General features: G+C 33.0%; 1 protein-coding gene across 1 annotated transcript in view; it reads left to right on the plus strand.

Moving 5' to 3' along the window:
• Nucleotides 1-17917, plus strand: part of LOC128228878 (uncharacterized) — a 71487-nt gene that overhangs the window by 20879 nt on the left and 32691 nt on the right. The window contains exons 2-4 of the mRNA XM_052940418.1: nucleotides 7605-8110; nucleotides 9534-9698; nucleotides 11436-11985. Of these exons, the coding sequence (XP_052796378.1) occupies nucleotides 7640-8110; nucleotides 9534-9698; nucleotides 11436-11985 (1186 nt within the window). The 5' untranslated portion in view covers nucleotides 7605-7639. The remainder of the gene's footprint in view (nucleotides 1-7604; nucleotides 8111-9533; nucleotides 9699-11435; nucleotides 11986-17917) is intronic.

Raw genomic sequence — 17917 nt, forward strand, 5'->3', positions numbered from 1 at the left:
ATATTGTCATTTCCTATTACATCTTGTCCCTAGGGAAATTCATTTACGGTGTTTTTATCTTCATTTACACCTTGAACATTTGATAACTTATTGACGGTATTGTCACCTTTATTTATATCTTGTGCAATTGACGACTCATTCATGGTATTGTCACCTTTATTCACATCCTGTACTCTTGACGACTGATTAACTTTATTGCCAGCCTCATTTACATCTTGTATAATTGACGATTCATTAACGGTATTGTCATCTTTATTAACATCTTGTACACTTGGCAACTTTTCTTCACAATAAAGTCGTCTTCATTTACATCTTGTACATGTGACAACCCATTCACAATATTGTCAGTTTCATAAACATCTTGTACACGTGACAACTCATTCACAATATTGTCATTTTCATTTCTGTTTTGCACACTTGACAACTCATTCACAATATTGTCATTTTCATTTCTGTCTTGTATTCTTGACAACTCATTCGTGATATTGTCATTATAATTTTCATCTTGTACACATGACAACCCATTCACAATATTGTCAGTTTCGTTTCTGTCTTGTACACTTGACAACTCATTCACGGTACTGTCGTCGTCATATTCATCTTGTACACATGACAACCCATTCACAATAATGAATATTGTCATTTGCATTAGCATCTTGTACACGTGACAACTCGTTCACGGTATTGTTGTCTTCATTTACAGCTTGTACACGTGACAACTCATTCACAATAGTGTCATTATCATTTCTGTCTTGTACACTTGTGTCATTTACTGTATTGTCACCTTTATTTACATATTGTACATTTGGCGACTCATTTACAAGAATGTTCAAATCTATGAATCGAAAAATCTCATCTTCTGTATCTGACCACATCTGTAAAATAATTAAACAGACAAAGGTGTCATAAATTACGCTTACTAGTGTATTATTTATTTTTATAATAGTTTAAAGAATAGAATCTTCATTATCATTTATTTAAATACAAGTTAATTGTATGTATAACTCACAGATGAAAATGCAGAATGCAAAATCAAAATCGTTTCTGGTTTGCTACTCCTGTAAACACTCTTGTGAAAGTTATGTATTTAAAATCAATGTACATGAAAACAATATGAGACCGTAGAAATTAGTACATAATTTGTTTGCGATATTGTTGAAATGAAAAAGCTATTCACGATGGCAACATTATTTTTTTTTGTTAAATGAATTAATAAATAAAAAATAATTTACTTACTTTTTACAATTAAATATCAGAATCCGCTTTGAAACATGAAAATTCTTTCTCCAACGTGTTGTCACGTGTACAAGATGCTAATGAAACTGAAAGTAAGTTTATGTAATGACTCTAAAGTTTCAACTAAGTTTTAGATTTCTTCAATGCATGATTTTTATCACTCAACAGGCCACATTGTTATCTTTCACTCCCTGATAAAAGCAATTATAACTCAATGTATTGTTATTGTATCTAAAATGTCCAAGATACAGACTGTCAGTTGCCTGGTAAAAGCCTGCATCAACTGGTAACCGTTTTTACCTCCAACATAAGATGACAATAATAGGCTCTGCTATTCGGTATCTCTCTATAGCATGCTTTTGCTTGTAGAGATAATTATAATATATTAGATTTCTATACCTGCAAAATCCATGTATTAACACATACTTGGTTTTTGCAGAAAGAGTATTAAGAAGATCAACAATTTACATTCCTGCAAAAATCATGTATTGATACCTAAATTGTTTTAGCTCCATACTGCGTCAGTGTTATAATTAAAACTTGTAAATTATATTGTGATACCTGGTTTTTACTCAAACCAAAGTGAGTGATAATCGATAAGTGGTTTGGTCACAAATCAATATCTTTGAAATTACTTACGTCATGATATTGAAATTTTGACACATTATGTAGTTTTAATAAATGCATCCATTTCTTTAAAAAAGTCATTTTCCGAAATTTGGCCCGATAACTGGTACAGTTTATTATACTTTACTATTTTTTTTTAAAAAAGTATTTGTTTAGCAAAAGAAGAGTCCAATTGCACTTTAACATTTAAAATTAAAAGTTCTTAAAGTGAAACCAACGAGAAAAAAACCCATACAAGATACACAGCGTCACCAATATTACCCTGCTCTGCTTTTCCCTCAATGTTATTTGTTATTGACAGTAAACGGTTAAACATAAAGTCATATGGTTCATGACGGCTCCCAAAAACGCACTCGTTATTGTCTAAAGGTGGACCAACAAATGGGCGAGAGGCATTCATTTTAATGGCAACATGAAATAAGTAGTATTTGTTAGCTTCTTGTTATGACTTTTGGAGGGTCATTTAGACAGGGCTTTGAGAATTTGGTCTGCATAGGACTCAAATCTATGTGTTCATTTAAATAAATAACCAAAGACATGAGGGTTATCTAAAGCTGATAACATTAAAAGGCTACATAAAAAGAAGAAGAAATTGGGTGTTAGAATGATCAGTAATAATGCTTTGTATGGAGAAAGTGGGAGTACTATATAATTATAAGCAGAAAGATACCCATTATTATTTTAAGCTCATTATTTGCTATAATAATACTTATTTTGTATGCTATAAATGTTAAAATGTTACAAAAATGTGATAATAATGAGAGAAACTGGCTATTTAATATTAGATATATGCTACAGCAGACTTAATTTAATGATGTGTGGCTGTTTAGAGACCCCGTCATTAATGTAAATGCTTCAATGATCAATTTGATTAAGACTTAAAGACATTTATATCACCCAGTGGAAAGAAACCGTAAGAACGCCAACCGGTTTAACACTATTTAGTGAACTGAAGTCGAGCATTGAAAGGAGTGACTATTTGATTATGTTAAATAACTTTATAAACAGGCAAGCTGTCTCGAAAATAAAATGATCCTCACATAAGTTAAACATTGAGAGGGGTAGATATTGAGGTGTAGCGAGACAAGATTGAAAAGGTGAACTTTGTTATTTAAATGAGGTAGAGGAAGCATATCAATTTATGATTGTATGTAATGTATTTAGTGACTTAAAGAGAGATTGTATTCCTTTTCATATATAAATAGGCCTAGCATGTTCAAATTTATTCAAATACTCAATGTCAGGAATAAACACAAATTGAATTAACATTTGTAGATTTTTGCTACACATATGTTTGGACACATTATGATTATGGAGCACATTGTCACCTATTAATTTGTTTATACTATTTATTTGATAACATCGAAACGGTTTAACTAAAGTGCGACGAACAAAAGAGTTACTGATCTTCAAATATTGTTCTTCATCCCATCGCTGACGTGACATTGATAGTAATGTGTAAAAAGATATAACTTATTTTCGGAACAACCCTGTCTTAAAATGTGTTAAGGAAAATAAGATTTTCTCAATTAAAACAAATATACACAACCATTACTTATGCTAGGCTCAACAGATATACGGTAAAATTAAGTGACTGGTCATTTTTATTTAAAATATTCTCATCTTAGCATGTACTTCAGACTAAAATATGATAGATATACAACTATTTTAAGATGTATAACGGTTAGTTTATTTGTTCGACACTACACGGTTAGGTTTTTGTTTTATTTGATCTTAATTTGAGAAAAAACATATATTCACCTATTTGTTTATTGCCCTAACATGCTCAGTACAAGGGTTTACTCAGAATCAAAATCCAAAATTTATACAGAAAATATGTGCTGTACTACTAAAATTTATCCGGACGCCAATGATGTTCGTTCGGTGCCTCTAATTGTTTGACAAGAGATAAATGTTTTCATGATGATATTAATTAAGGCTACTATTTGTATTAAAAGACCAGACTATTCAAAATGATAACGTGATCTTATGTTGGAAAAAGAGTTAAGGTTATATCACTCCTGCGCCGAAATTTATGTTATAATTTCAATTAGTATATGGCATTTGAAAACAATAAGTATATGTTCATTTATTCGCTTCAAAATTATAAAACTGATTGAAAAGGAATGTGCATAATGCAAACAAAGAAATAACAAAACAAATTTAAGGTAATTCTTTTAACACATATTATATTAATGACCATAATCACTATCGTTTACATTACACACTATAAATATCTTATTATGCAACAGATTATCTACAAACTTTAGAGCTACATACATTATTAAAGAATAGATAATGTTTTAAGAAATGAATTGCGGGGTTGATGTCATTATCGGTGTATGAACGCAATTTGCCTGGTCAAAGTGTGTGGAGTCCGAAGGAATCCACGCGTGCTTTCACCAGCCCAATTGCGTTCATATCCCCGATAATGACATCAACCCCGCAATTCATTACTTATATTTACACCATAGTTCATTATTTCATTCAATAATTGTTAATAAATACTTCATTTCATTTAAGAAAAACTTTCAGTAATCCTCTCTTACCCATTCTGTAAATAGAACGACCCGACTGTAACCGGAAACATTTTTTCAAATGACGTCACAATAACGCGGGAAAAGATCAACCACTTGAAATCACTTTTAAACGTAAAATTAAAACACTTATGGCAACAATACATTTAAAGTATAATAAATAAACACTTTCTAAAAGTTGATTTATATTTTACGGGACCTTCTGACACAATACAAACAATAACAAGATCAATAGTTTTCATGTATATTGTTATGGGATGAATTGCGATCCGAACATATCCTATGATGCTGCGTTCATCAATTAATAAACGCAAGTGTCGCAAAGCAGATCATTTAAGGAATGGAAGTTGAGGTGTAAATATAGAAGAGTGAACTAGTATTAGATGTTACAAGTCCTAATTTTCTAATCATAATACGACATTTTAACCAAGATGACCAGATCCCTCAGAATGATAAATCAAGTTCAAACGCGCTATTTCCTAAGGGACTGTTCTAACGTTTAGTTCCGACTTAATCCTTAATATTGATAAAGAGAATAAATAGCGAATCAATGTAAATAATTATAGCATAGTATTAAAGTAAAAAAAGTAGCTAAAACAATTATATTATTGCTTTCGAAGCACCTCAATTTACAATATATTTTTTTTAATTAAAACATCAACTATTTTATTCCATAAGTAGTATGTTTAATCAAAATATGCTGTAACAATTTCTCATTTTGCGGCCCCGAAGGAGGGCATATTCACATCGCACCGTTCGTCCGTCTGTTCGTCCATCCGTCCGGCTTTTCGTGTCCGGGCTGCAATTTTGTCATGCGGGGGAGGTATTTTACAATACCTTAGGACATGTGTTTACCACAAAGGTCAATTTCACACAGATTGCTGCTTATATGCATATACAGTATAGTTGGTCGTGTCATGGCTGTAACTTTGTTAGGGATTTTTTTTTTTTAAATAAATTTGCAAATAATCTCAGAACAAAAGGGCGATGTGTCGCGTGCAAGAACCATGTCTCTACCACAAAGTCACACTTACAGGTTGATCATTATGGAATGCTGTTTCTATACATATATATAAACAGTAAAGTTGGTCGTGTCTAGGCTGTATCTCCGGCATGCACAGAGGGATTTTAAAATGAATTGGCATATGACTGTGTTTAGTATATAAATTGTCGAGTGCAAAACCAACGAGCCTACCTCCAACTTTCGGTCACGCAAAGAGAATTAATTTGCATATGTGTTGGTCCGAGAACGTGATATGTCTCGTGCAGAACCAACGACCATACTCTACTTCATAAGTTAAACATAAAATTAGTATTTAATCATTGTCAAATGCTGCATGTATACACAAAGATAAAGTATCTCTTACGGGCTGTAGATTTGTAGCTCACGGAGCGATTTAATAATAATTGACACATGTATTCGGTACAGAAAGGCGATGTTTCAAGACCTACGACCCTACCTAAACGTTCAAGGTCACACAAAAAGTTTAATTATTATTCATTTGAATGTTTCATATTTTAATATTATATTAGATAAAGTATTGCTGATTGTGTCCGGCTGTCACTTTGTCAAGACCGAATATATTTTAAGATTGCTTTTGACATGTGTTCGGTACATAAAGACAATGTGTTAGTGAATAGTGTACTCCACTTTACGTCAACCAGCACAGGGACCGGCATAGTCTTTAAGTTGATGATAGCTCTTCCCGAATGTAGGCACCTAAGTAGGTGTATAATCTAATGAACTATATGTCACTTTCAGGGCATTCGTCTCTGACTGTATTAGCTCTTGGTTCGAAATGATAATACTATTTAATAGCAAATAATGTCTGTGCAAATATGGTTACCCTAGTTTTCGTTAATAACTATATTAAAAATTTGTGTAATGTTTTGTCTTTTGTGTAACGTTTTATGTCTCTCATCTAGTGTGTCTTATGGGTCATGGGCTTTGTGCCTTAAAACACGACCTTGGTTAAATGCTAGACTACTGTTTCTCTGTAATGTCAATGATATTATTTGCAGGGTCCCATCTGTACCATTTTCATTTGTGCAATAACATTATTAAACATTTCTTAAATAAGTACTCATTATGTCAAGTTCAGTTAGAATATAAATAAGATTGATATTGCGAATATTAAAACAATCGCGACTGTTAATAACAATACGCCATTTCCCCATTCTTACATATCATTACATTTGTAACATTGTTTGAATTATAAACTTTTAAATGTAGTAATATACAGTAAAACTGCGGTCTTTCGAACAGGCGGTCGTTCGAGAACCGGCGGTCCCTCGAGGTCGGAGCTTGGTCCCGAACATTTTTCCTTATATTTTCATATAAAATATACTGACGCTGCATCGAAACTTTAATAAGTCGAGGAGTTGAGCACAATAGCCGGTCCCAAATACAGAATTCATTGAGACGATAAGTATGTGTTTGAACAGTTTGAACTTGAATTTGACTAATGCCATAATATGTACTGTCATTTTTAAATGTTGCTTGATTAGAAAATGTGCGTTTTGTGAAAAAAAACATAACTGTTTATTCATTAATATTTGTTTTTCTTTTACATTTCGTATACGACAGCCTATGAACTTATGAGCGATTTCAACAACGCAACACATTATCGGTGTCGTAGTAAGCAGTCGGTTTGACGACTTCAAAATGCACTGAAAGATATTTCATAACAGACTGGAAAATGGAAACTCGGTTCGTTCGAAACATCGGTTCCCTCGAGGTTTCAGCTCGGACCCCGGCGTCCTCGAGCGATCGCAGTTTTACTGAAATATCTTACATCATGGGTTTGAATGGCTTCAAATAATTCATAATTAACAAAAAACATTTTGGGGGTTTTGTGATTTTTTTTACTTTAATGTAACACAAATGGTGAGTTCTTTAGACCTTATGTTTTTTCTACCAAAACATTTGTTGGAGCGGCTCTTGATTTCGATCCGTATGCGCACGTACATAGATCATCATTTAGTGATCAAATTATGGTACCTGTTAGGACGGGTAAAGGAACATTATTTAATTGCTGAGAAAAGAAAAAAAATAATAATTGCACTAACATTGAACGTTTCTTCCACGTTGTCATTTTTTCCAGAGTTAATATGTTGAAAACACGTCTGTTTTCGGGAACCAGGTGTTTGGTTATATCTTGTCGGATAACACAATTACATTAGCATTGATGTTTTCTCTTACAGTAAGTATGTGACCTAGATGTGAACTCAAACTGGCGATGTACGCAGCCATTTTTGACAAGCCGGAGGGACAGAATTGGTTGAAACAATGGAGGGCAGTGTATATAACAAGAACGGCCCTTTTGCCAACTGTCTCAACCGTGGCCAGCAAATTCCATGGAGACCTTTTGCAAAGAGCGAAGAATCAATCTATAGTTGCATGCGAAAATTGCACTACCAAAGACGTACTCACCAAAAATGCAAGCTGCAAATTCCATAAGTGTATTCGTGATGAGTTAGTTAATGAGCATGTCTACGGATTCCGGAATTATCCACGAGCATTGACATTGGAAAACACAAACGCAATACACTGGGCTAACTCACCATGGGAGATCGCCAAGGTGTTCATGCCGCCTTCTGGTTACCAAAACAAAACCACAATTGAAGAGACCGATTTCAACGGCATTGCTGGCTTCATCATCAACTGCAAGCGTTTCCATGTCAATATCACAGATAGTATTTGTAAAAAGGTAGGATCTTTAAATTGGTCTTTGTTTTCGAGTTCATAAATTAAACCTTCTCATGTACACGTATAATTTTTAAATGTTGTTCATAGTCACATATATTAGTGAGATGTTTAAGTATTGAAAGGCCTTAACATATAAAAAATCTAAATGCATTGATGTTTGATATTTATCACAGATCTGCAAGTAATACATTTCGCAAAATGTATTTGTCCATATTTCACCTACTGCAATATGGCTTCCGACGTCAAGTCATATGATAACTTATCGTGCGATGTCAAAATATTGTAAGAAATAGTACACCTTTACAATGCAATTAAATGTGTTTTAAGCAGCCATTTATATAAACATGACATGTACAGACATGAACGTGTTTCGTATTGTACAGTGGTGTTATCTTGACAACTGGCAACAGGATTGACCATTCAGTTTATGAACCAAACGTTTTGTGAAAACTTAAAATAAAATTGAGAGGCGTTCGCCCACGCTAATTTTTTTATCAGTAATGGCTACAAGGTATCGCGATTGGCTGTTCAGTGCCTCTTGAGATAAAACTCAAGGGTGATTGGCTGTGGCAATAATTTATGCGGGAGCTTATTGCTGACATAGTTAAAAACCACAAAACTAATTTTTGACCAATTCCGTAAATAATTTTATGTTATCATAAAATTTCATTTCTTCATCAGTTGCATGAGTAAAAAGATATTGCCTTCCAATTTATACCCTAATTACCGTTCCTGTTTTTTTCAAAACGTTTGAACATTCATAAAAAAATACACAGAATATGGTTATTCGTGTTCGGATAACTATCACATTAATGATAATTTATTGTCAATTTCAACTGTATTAGTTTTTACGTTTATATTTGATATTAAAACATGAATAGAATTATAGCAATTTTATGAAACTCTTCCGAGCAAGTCCACATAACTTTCAGAGAACCTTCATTACTGCAATGTTTTGTTTTCATTTCTAATGGTTTACATATTCTATTTTCACTTACCACAAGACTTTTAGTTGTTGAATCATTTCATGAGTATATCTTTAACTTTAGTTGAATAGATATGTTTAATACATAGTACACACGTCAATATGGTAATATGATAAGTGTGGTATTCATTCTAGCATTTAATCATGGCAGGTTCAAGAAGTGTACACATGATTGGGTAATATATAATAATATGTATTATCATGGACGTCCAGACGTAAAAAATAATATATTATTCCATTACCAGCTGGAATGTGGAGAGCCATATGCGGCATATATATGCAAGACACGTGGTCCAGCGTCCGGACTTAATAGGCCACACTATTTTATCTTATAACATTACAGGCTCGGGAAGCAGTCAACAACATTAGGCAGATGCTAGACGTGTTTTCCAGCGTCCGGACTTAATAGGCCTCACTATTGTTTCTTATAACATTACAGGCTCGGGAAGCAGTCAACAATATTCGGCACATGCCGGACATGTGTGCCAGCGTCCTCACTGACCAGGCCACAACCGAATGTATAGACAACCTGTACGCTCTACTTAATGAGCCGGGACTACAGAATCTGCCAGAGGTGGTACTGGCTAGAAATGACTTGGACAAGGTATGTTTTATTTAAACATTCAATTTTAAAACAAACCAATATTGAAAACAAATTTGTAAAGGCTTAAACATTCGGTACATTTATGAATGACAACTTTGGTCAGTGCATGGAAAATCGTTCCTCATGCTTTCAAAACCTCTTTCAATTAGAAACAAATTAAAGCTGAATTATATGACATATTAGCAATGAACATTGCCGATATATGTATGATTATTTAAGGATGATCGCTGAAAACACTAAACATGAGATTAATCCTTTTATTAACCAAAGAAATGTTAATCATGGTTAAAACTAAGTATAATCTTCTGATTATTTAAAGTAAAAGAAAGGTTATTTACGGTAAACGTTAAATTTCATGAATGTTCTAAGATGGAGCAGTCACTAAAGCAATCCTTGCAACTTCACGAGTCATTTTGTGGAAAGGTTTAGGTTAATCTATTGGATACCCATCGTGCTGATATTATATGCTATTCTATAACGAAATATAAACATACCCACACAGACCTAGCGACTGGTCAATAGTAGCGCCGTCGAAGGTAGTAGTTCTAGTCGAATCAGAGTGCAGGACTTAAATAAAGAATGGTTTCATATCACCTTACGGTACATTCAACATGGTCTTTAATGTTCCTCTATACAATCGACTAGGATAATGGTTATTAAGCTTTTTCACATGTGAATTTGAAAAGCAAATCAAGTTACATGAACTGACAAGCTACTTAGTATGATGTTATTTATATTTTTCACTGATTAAATGAACATATGCTTGTGCACATATATCCTGGATGTACCGATTACCGGTCTAGTAAGAAACTATCCAATGGAATTTTGGCTAGGTTATATGCAACCTTCTTTAAATTTCAATTTTCAAGTTTTGTATACCAAGGAACACCATTATCGATTTCTAGGTGCCTCAGTTACCTATTAACGGTGGAATCATGGGAAATGTAGCTACTGCATTAAACTTCCATTCAATAAGCTAAGATTATTATGTCAGCAATCTAAGCAGTTCTAGGTTTAGAATTGTAGTATACCTTGCAGAAATAAAGTGTATATTAAACAAAATATTTATTTATTTTGAGGAGCATGGACCTCTTTACATTCATCAATTGTAGCAATACAATGCTATTCATGAAAATGTCGGTAAGTTAGTTGAATAACAAGTTTAAAACAAGTTAAAAAAATGAATTATGCTGATACTTTCCCCCATTTTTGCCAACAGAATGTTATTTCGCCCCTATCAAAAGATCCCACCACCATTTTCTAGATTTCAATTTTGGTGTCTTTATTCAACATTGAAAAGTCAGAAGTTTAGTCGAGTAGCAGTGTTGCCAAAAAGCACATGGTCAGTGGTGACGTAATCAACACGATGGATGCCGACTGTCAAAATTTGTTATGTGAATATACAAAATGTATTCATTGATTGTAACATGAATAGAAAAAGTTCAAATATTATGTTTCTAATGAATTTTGATATAATAAATGTGTTTTTTACCCTTAGGAACTACATATTTATTGAAAGTTTCATATTGACATATACAAAGAGATACTGTAAAAAATTACCGGAAATGCTCTTCATGAACTAGATATACGGATTTTTTGGATTACCCCGGTAATAGGTAACCAACGGTAATTCGAACGTTTGGTAACAAAACATAATTAAAACAAAAAATCAGCATGTTCAATGACGATGAAGGTACTCACTCGTTCCAAAAGTAAGGCAATATTCATCTTTTTCAGTTGAAAACCGCAGACCTTTCCAAAGATGAAAACGCATACAAGTATATTTACCACGAGTTACATGATCAATTTCAACAGAGACTTGACGATATTGAAATGAAACTCAAATCAAATGAAATTGGTACCCAAACCGCTAAAGCTTGTTTACGCACAGAAGGCGACAAAATCCAGAAAAATTTAGAGCTTCTTTGGGAGGCACTTAAATTATTTTCTTTTGATTTATCGCAACTCAAAAATGACATTCTCCTGTCGATTTATGAAGGAAGAAAAAGTGCCATGGCGCGTATAGCTTTTCTAGAAAGCAGGGCCAAAGAACAAATTAAACAATCCGTAACAGATGGTAAAACAGAATTTGAGACACATGCTAAAGAGAAGACAAAAAAGGCAACAGAGCACATTAAACAATATGTAACAGATGCTAAAAAAACAATTGAGATTTATGTTAGAGAAGGGGGAATAAAGGCCACAGAACACATTGGACAATCCGTAGAAAAATGGCAAAGAGCGCTCAAAGATCAGAAAGACGAAAATCTACAACAAAAGAAACTCGGTAAGTATTTCTGTGTTACAATTTGGTTTTAAATTTCGACCAATACTTTCATTCACTTATGATTATTGTTTAGTGTTTACACGAAACAGTTAATACTTATATGTAATCCGTAGTGCCTTATATAGATCTGATATTTTAAAAAGTATGACTTTGCATGTTCATTACAAAGTCGATATCATTTGTGAATTACGTACATACATAAACATATCTGTACTAAACAATGTTTATTATTTCACATATATCAAAGGATATAGAAAATGTATATGACAGACATATTAAAACTACTTTTTAACGCAAATTAAAAATATCTTGTTTTAAAGTTGTATTTTTTTCAAGCATGGCCGGTTCAGTTATAATTGCGAAACTTCAACGTAAATCCGGTATACACCTTTGTTAAGTTTAACTTAGTCATTGTATATTTTTGAAAGAACCACCAAATGGCCAAACGTTTCTAGTTAACAAAGTCAATTTTATTTCTTCCAGAACAAATTCCTTATACCGTTTGTAAAAATCAAGTAACACTTCTGTAATGTCGAGATGTCAAATCTGTTAAAATGGGCTGATGAAGTAAACGCATTGGTCATGTATATTGTATTAAATGAGTGCTTGGCAAATGCCTTTTTAAGACAAACTTGTGTCTATGAAAACACAAATCAACATTTTGATTGCTGATTGAAATTGACTTTCTTTGAGAAATAAATTTTTAAGTGATTTAAAAACTTAGATTGGATATTTGAAAGACAAAATTGATCAAAATATAGTTAGTGGAAATTTCATTAACCTGCATTCACGTTTAGCAATTTGTTTCAAGAAGAGCTTTTAACATAGTATATTTAACATTGATATCGTATCTGATTAAATTAATTCTACTAGAACAAACTTTTTTAGGGAGAGAAATTGTAATTGTTTATAAATGGCTTTTTTTCTTAAGCAGAACCATTTAAGGAGTTTATACAACTTACATGAAAGAGAAACATTACAATAAATCGTAGTTTTGTAATGTAAAGCTAATCAAATAGAAAAAAATCTCCTGAAAAATTGAACAATGGAAAGATGTTCGATAATAAGGAGGCTTTAATACTCGTCCTGAACAAATTTAGTTAGGGTTGAAAAATTGCCGCCAAACATTGTACATGTATATCGTTTGAGTATCTAGAGACTTTTCATGTAATTGCGCCTTGTGCCCCTTGGGTCAAGATTATTGTCACTAAAAAAGAAAACATTTGTTAGTTATTAATTTCAGTTAGGGCTGACATGTTTACTCCAAATTTGGTATACATAATCTGATAATATACCCTTCATAAGATTTCGTTTTGGGTCCCTAGGGTCAAGAGTACTGTTACTATAGAAAAAATAACGGTGTTACGGAATTACTTGAGTTAGGGTTGACATATTATCACCAAACTTAGTATATTGAAACAAAGTTTGCTGTGACTTTAAATTCATGTTGACAAAATAAACGATTAAGTATGTAGGAGTTTATGGATGACTCTCATGGGTTTGCATTATGGGCCCATAGGGTCTACGTCACTGTAACTGAAGATAGAAAAAAACTTAGTTGAAACTGAATTTCACAATGCCTGTATATCATTGAAAAACTTGTTTGGTCGCATCGCGGCGTTTCTTTCTTTAATGTTTTGACAAGCACATACAACAACGTTATTGAAATACTTTCTTAGAAAAGGCAGCATATAGGCGAGGGTGCTGTCCTTCGACAGGTTTTGTTACTGACCAGTTTTTGTGCAATTTGAGCCAAAGTATACATCTAACATATTATTTTAACACCAACATCCATAAAATGACGTCAAAAGAACATCATCAAAAATTGAGGCGCGATATTTAAATGTTTGTATGGCCCCAAATGGATTCATACAGTACTCCGTGTGTCCGTGTTTCGATCACCGCATCCTTTGAAGTATATCATCCATACTCTTATCTCAAAATGGATTCCACAAATTAAGGTCAATCGGCAATCATTTCCACTCGACCAAAACGGCATTGTTCAGGTTCCTGTTATCAGCCGTTCTGATATTCAAACTCCAGCGTGTTTTCGAACCTCAAAGTTATAGATATTCAATGGTGTTGAATTTACTGCAACCGAAAAGCAGGGCTTTTCGCAAAAAGCCAAACATAATATTTTCATGTAATTTTAAATTTGGTTATGAGAAATGTTAGTTTTATAACATGTATACAACCAGTTTTTCAATGTAAATGCGAAGGCAATGCAGTAATAAGAGATGGCTTTGTTACATAAAAATGATTGTTGTTTAAACATGAATAATGTTATAGTATGTACAGCCATGTTTTTGCATCAAGACCATACCACTAGGAGTCATCCTCATCACGGTCTTCAATAGAATAGAATAGTATTCAATACAATAATTATGATAGGACTCTTCTTCGGTGACATGCATCGTGGTGAGTTCGATGTGTTAACACGCATCCATCGAGACCGCATTATAAACCATTCTATGTATTACCTCCTATTTTCTCATTTCAATTTGATTTAGATCTACCAGTATCTGTAGTTCCATATGTGGATTTACTTTTGTGTATTGCAGTCAAGGTAGGCAACTCAAGTGAAACAAGTGACACAGACTTCAATTTACTGAGCAAAATAACAAGACAATGTTTTTAGCTCACCAATATAAATAATTTGCTAATACGAAAACAGTTAATGATTGTCACAAAACTGAAAACAACAGACATAAACGGTGCTATTTTTACCAGCATTACCAAATCTTATTTTCTACTTCACAAGTTACGCGGCCCTTGAAACAACATGGTAAAAGTGATTTTTGTAGGATTTTTTGAAGATGATTATATGCAGAAATAAGAGAATTTCGTTAGTCAATCTTTATTACTTACAATGGTGCAAATTCCCATTCTTTTTGTTATGATACAATGCAATGCAATCCATTAAAATAGAATACATGCAATTCAATACAATACAATACAATGCAATACAATACAACACAATGCAATACAATACAACACAATACAATACAATACAAATACTTGAGGTTATGTAAATGGTAATGACATTCTAATGAAAATTGACCACTGAAGTACACTATTGAACGATAAATTACAATTTTAACACTAAAGACACCGTTTTAAACAATGCTAAAATCATAACATACAATAATACCGGATTAACAGGAAATACACAAAAATCAAAACAATACAATACCAAATAAATTGATATTAAATAGCGTACAAAGAATGCAGTTATATTGAAATCGAATATTGGTGTACAATATATAACGCCCTGTCACTATCTCATTTTGCATTCGATGCGACCGACCAATGAGTCGCGACTTTGTAGTTTTTTGAATAGGAATGCATCTTGTTGAGATTATTGATCATGTTTTTGATCATTCAGCATTTCGACTTATTATTTGTTGGGTCTTTTTGCCAATTGTAGGGGATTTGTTTGCTGATCTGCTTCCATGGGGAATTTTGTTTTACATTTTCGTTGTCCTTCCAGTTGTCATGCATAATTGGTTTCTCTTATTTATTATTATTATGCTCTAGAGACATTGTTCCCTTGATATCCCTCCAAAAATGTAGTGCCGTAATTTAGAAGAAACGCCAATTCCCCATGTTAAAGTGACACTCTTATTCAAAATCGATACATACACATGTATAAAAAACATAATTTTTAACTGATAAATGTTTATCTATTCACTAAATAATGCAGTTATGGAAGATATTTATTACTGATAACAAGATTATAACCGTGTATTTAATAGCAGAAAGCGCAAACATATTAAATGATTGTTGAATGCTAAAAGATATACTGTGGTCTACTATAGTTTTATCAGGTAGAAATACTGTGTTTTAAGCTCATTTTTTTCAAATTCAACTTGGTATCCTTCATAAGAACCATTGTTTTCGACATTTATTAATCCTTTTTGAAATATTAAAACGATATTATAAATTATGGTCAAACTGTTTGGGAGTAAGAGTGCATGTTTAAGTATTTCGCGTAAAAACAGTATTTCTTGCTTCGTATGCATTCACAACAATATAATTGAAGCTGTGAATGAGTTCGGCTTTATTATTCGGCTGAGTAATTGTTCTTAAAAAACATGATTTAAACTATCAGAATTGTTGTTTCTTCATTTAATTTCTAATGATTCCCTCACGTTGTGTTGGATGTATCCCATTGTTTATGTACAGACGGTCAGCAGCTTCTTTTCCCAAGTCTGAGCATTACCATCTGATATTGCCTTTGTTTTACTTTAGACTATTCTGTGCCCATGCTTGTCCTTGTCTGTCTGCTCGAGCGTGAAGAGTGTTTGCTATTTTGTCTTGCTTATGACCATTGCATTGTGTTTGGATAGATGAATCGCAGTGATGGTTGACAAACTGGTGTTGTCCTCCCTTATCCTTTCTCAAGGACTTGATGCATTCGTAAGCATCCTGACCCGTCTTAGGCCAATCAAGAAGTCAATCCTCTTCTCGCCAGCATCGCTTTTATAAATTATGCAAATGTAAGGGAGTTTGATTGGTTTGCGACATGAAAGCTACATCGTCATTTGTCGGTGATTTTTTCTTTATTGACGTTGAATAATTTTATATGATATGTTTTATTATCAACACGGTGGCATTGCCTCGCAAAATCATCCCTTTTCAAATTTTACATTTATATTATTTACATGCGGAAACTAATTAATTATAAAGTAAATTCGATTAAATCTCAATTAACTGAAAAGTGTATAAGAATTGCCTTTTATCAAGCTGTAAAAAGACCTTCGAAAACACTGCGCAGTTTGACATATCTGCTAGACACCTGAGTTTGTTTTTTAGGTATGTGTTCCACTTGTATAGCACTTATATTTTCTTCTGAGCTGTACTATCAAGAATAATTCAAATGAATACTTTTCTTTAAACGTTTGTTCAAACATGTTATTAAAGATGCTAAGCTTTAAGATTGTTTTTCTAGGACGTAAAGACTTTAAGCGCGTCTGCTGACATGGGTAAAATTGATTTACTGTATCAAAATCTTAATGAAAGTATGAGTGTCCGCGTTAACAGATATGTGACATTTGAATGGATGGGTGACTTAACGTTCAAGTATTCATTTATTATTATTGACATTAAACGTGAAAAGGTGTTAAGAGCAAACTGACTTTTTCAACTCTTCTTGTTTTTTTTCTTACAAAAAAATACCAGAATATTCTGCACATTTATTGATGGAATTTTAATATTTGCGATATAAATGTTTTGGTAGTCTGTGTCAAAATAATTCTGATTGTCATTTGGGCCTGCTATTTATGCTTCTAAACTTCGTCTTGATATAGTACAGCCTACAGTGGCGGGTCTACCGGAAGGGAGGGGGGCACACAGGGCCCGTGCCCCCATCCCAGCCTTTCGGCAAGTAATGTTTTTTGGGGGCACATCTTTATTGATTTAACTGTACAAATAAGTTGTTTTGTCACAACTAAATTTTTATATAAGCATTTGAGCAAATAAGCACCCTGATTATCGAGTATAATATAGTATACGAAACGAAAAAAGACTTTTGAAAAATGACATCGGGGCCCGAACATTCGAGGAAAAAAAATCGGCCACGAATTTTAGACAGACAGCTGACCAAAAGTAGACAAATATGGCTGCAGTTAAAATACGCGTTTACTGTTTTCAGAATATATCATATACCAGAAATATAAGTTGTTTTAAACTGTTAACATGTGCACATTATATGTTCGTCATTGCTTTTAATAATGTCATTGTCTGCCAACAAGATATGTGTGTGCATGACGTGCATTTAACAAAGTTTAGGTTCAAAACTTTTCATTTCGGCCGTTATTATCGTCTAGTTCTCTGAATTATTCTAGAGCCTTTGTAAATGATTACCTAATAATTTATTTGAAACCCTTTTTGGAATTTGTTGTCAAGTTGTTTTTACTTCAGTTAACTTTAA

The sequence above is a fragment of the Mya arenaria genome, chromosome 1, assembly GCF_026914265.1.
Source record: "Mya arenaria isolate MELC-2E11 chromosome 1, ASM2691426v1".
Classification (NCBI taxonomy): domain Eukaryota; kingdom Metazoa; phylum Mollusca; class Bivalvia; order Myida; family Myidae; genus Mya; species Mya arenaria.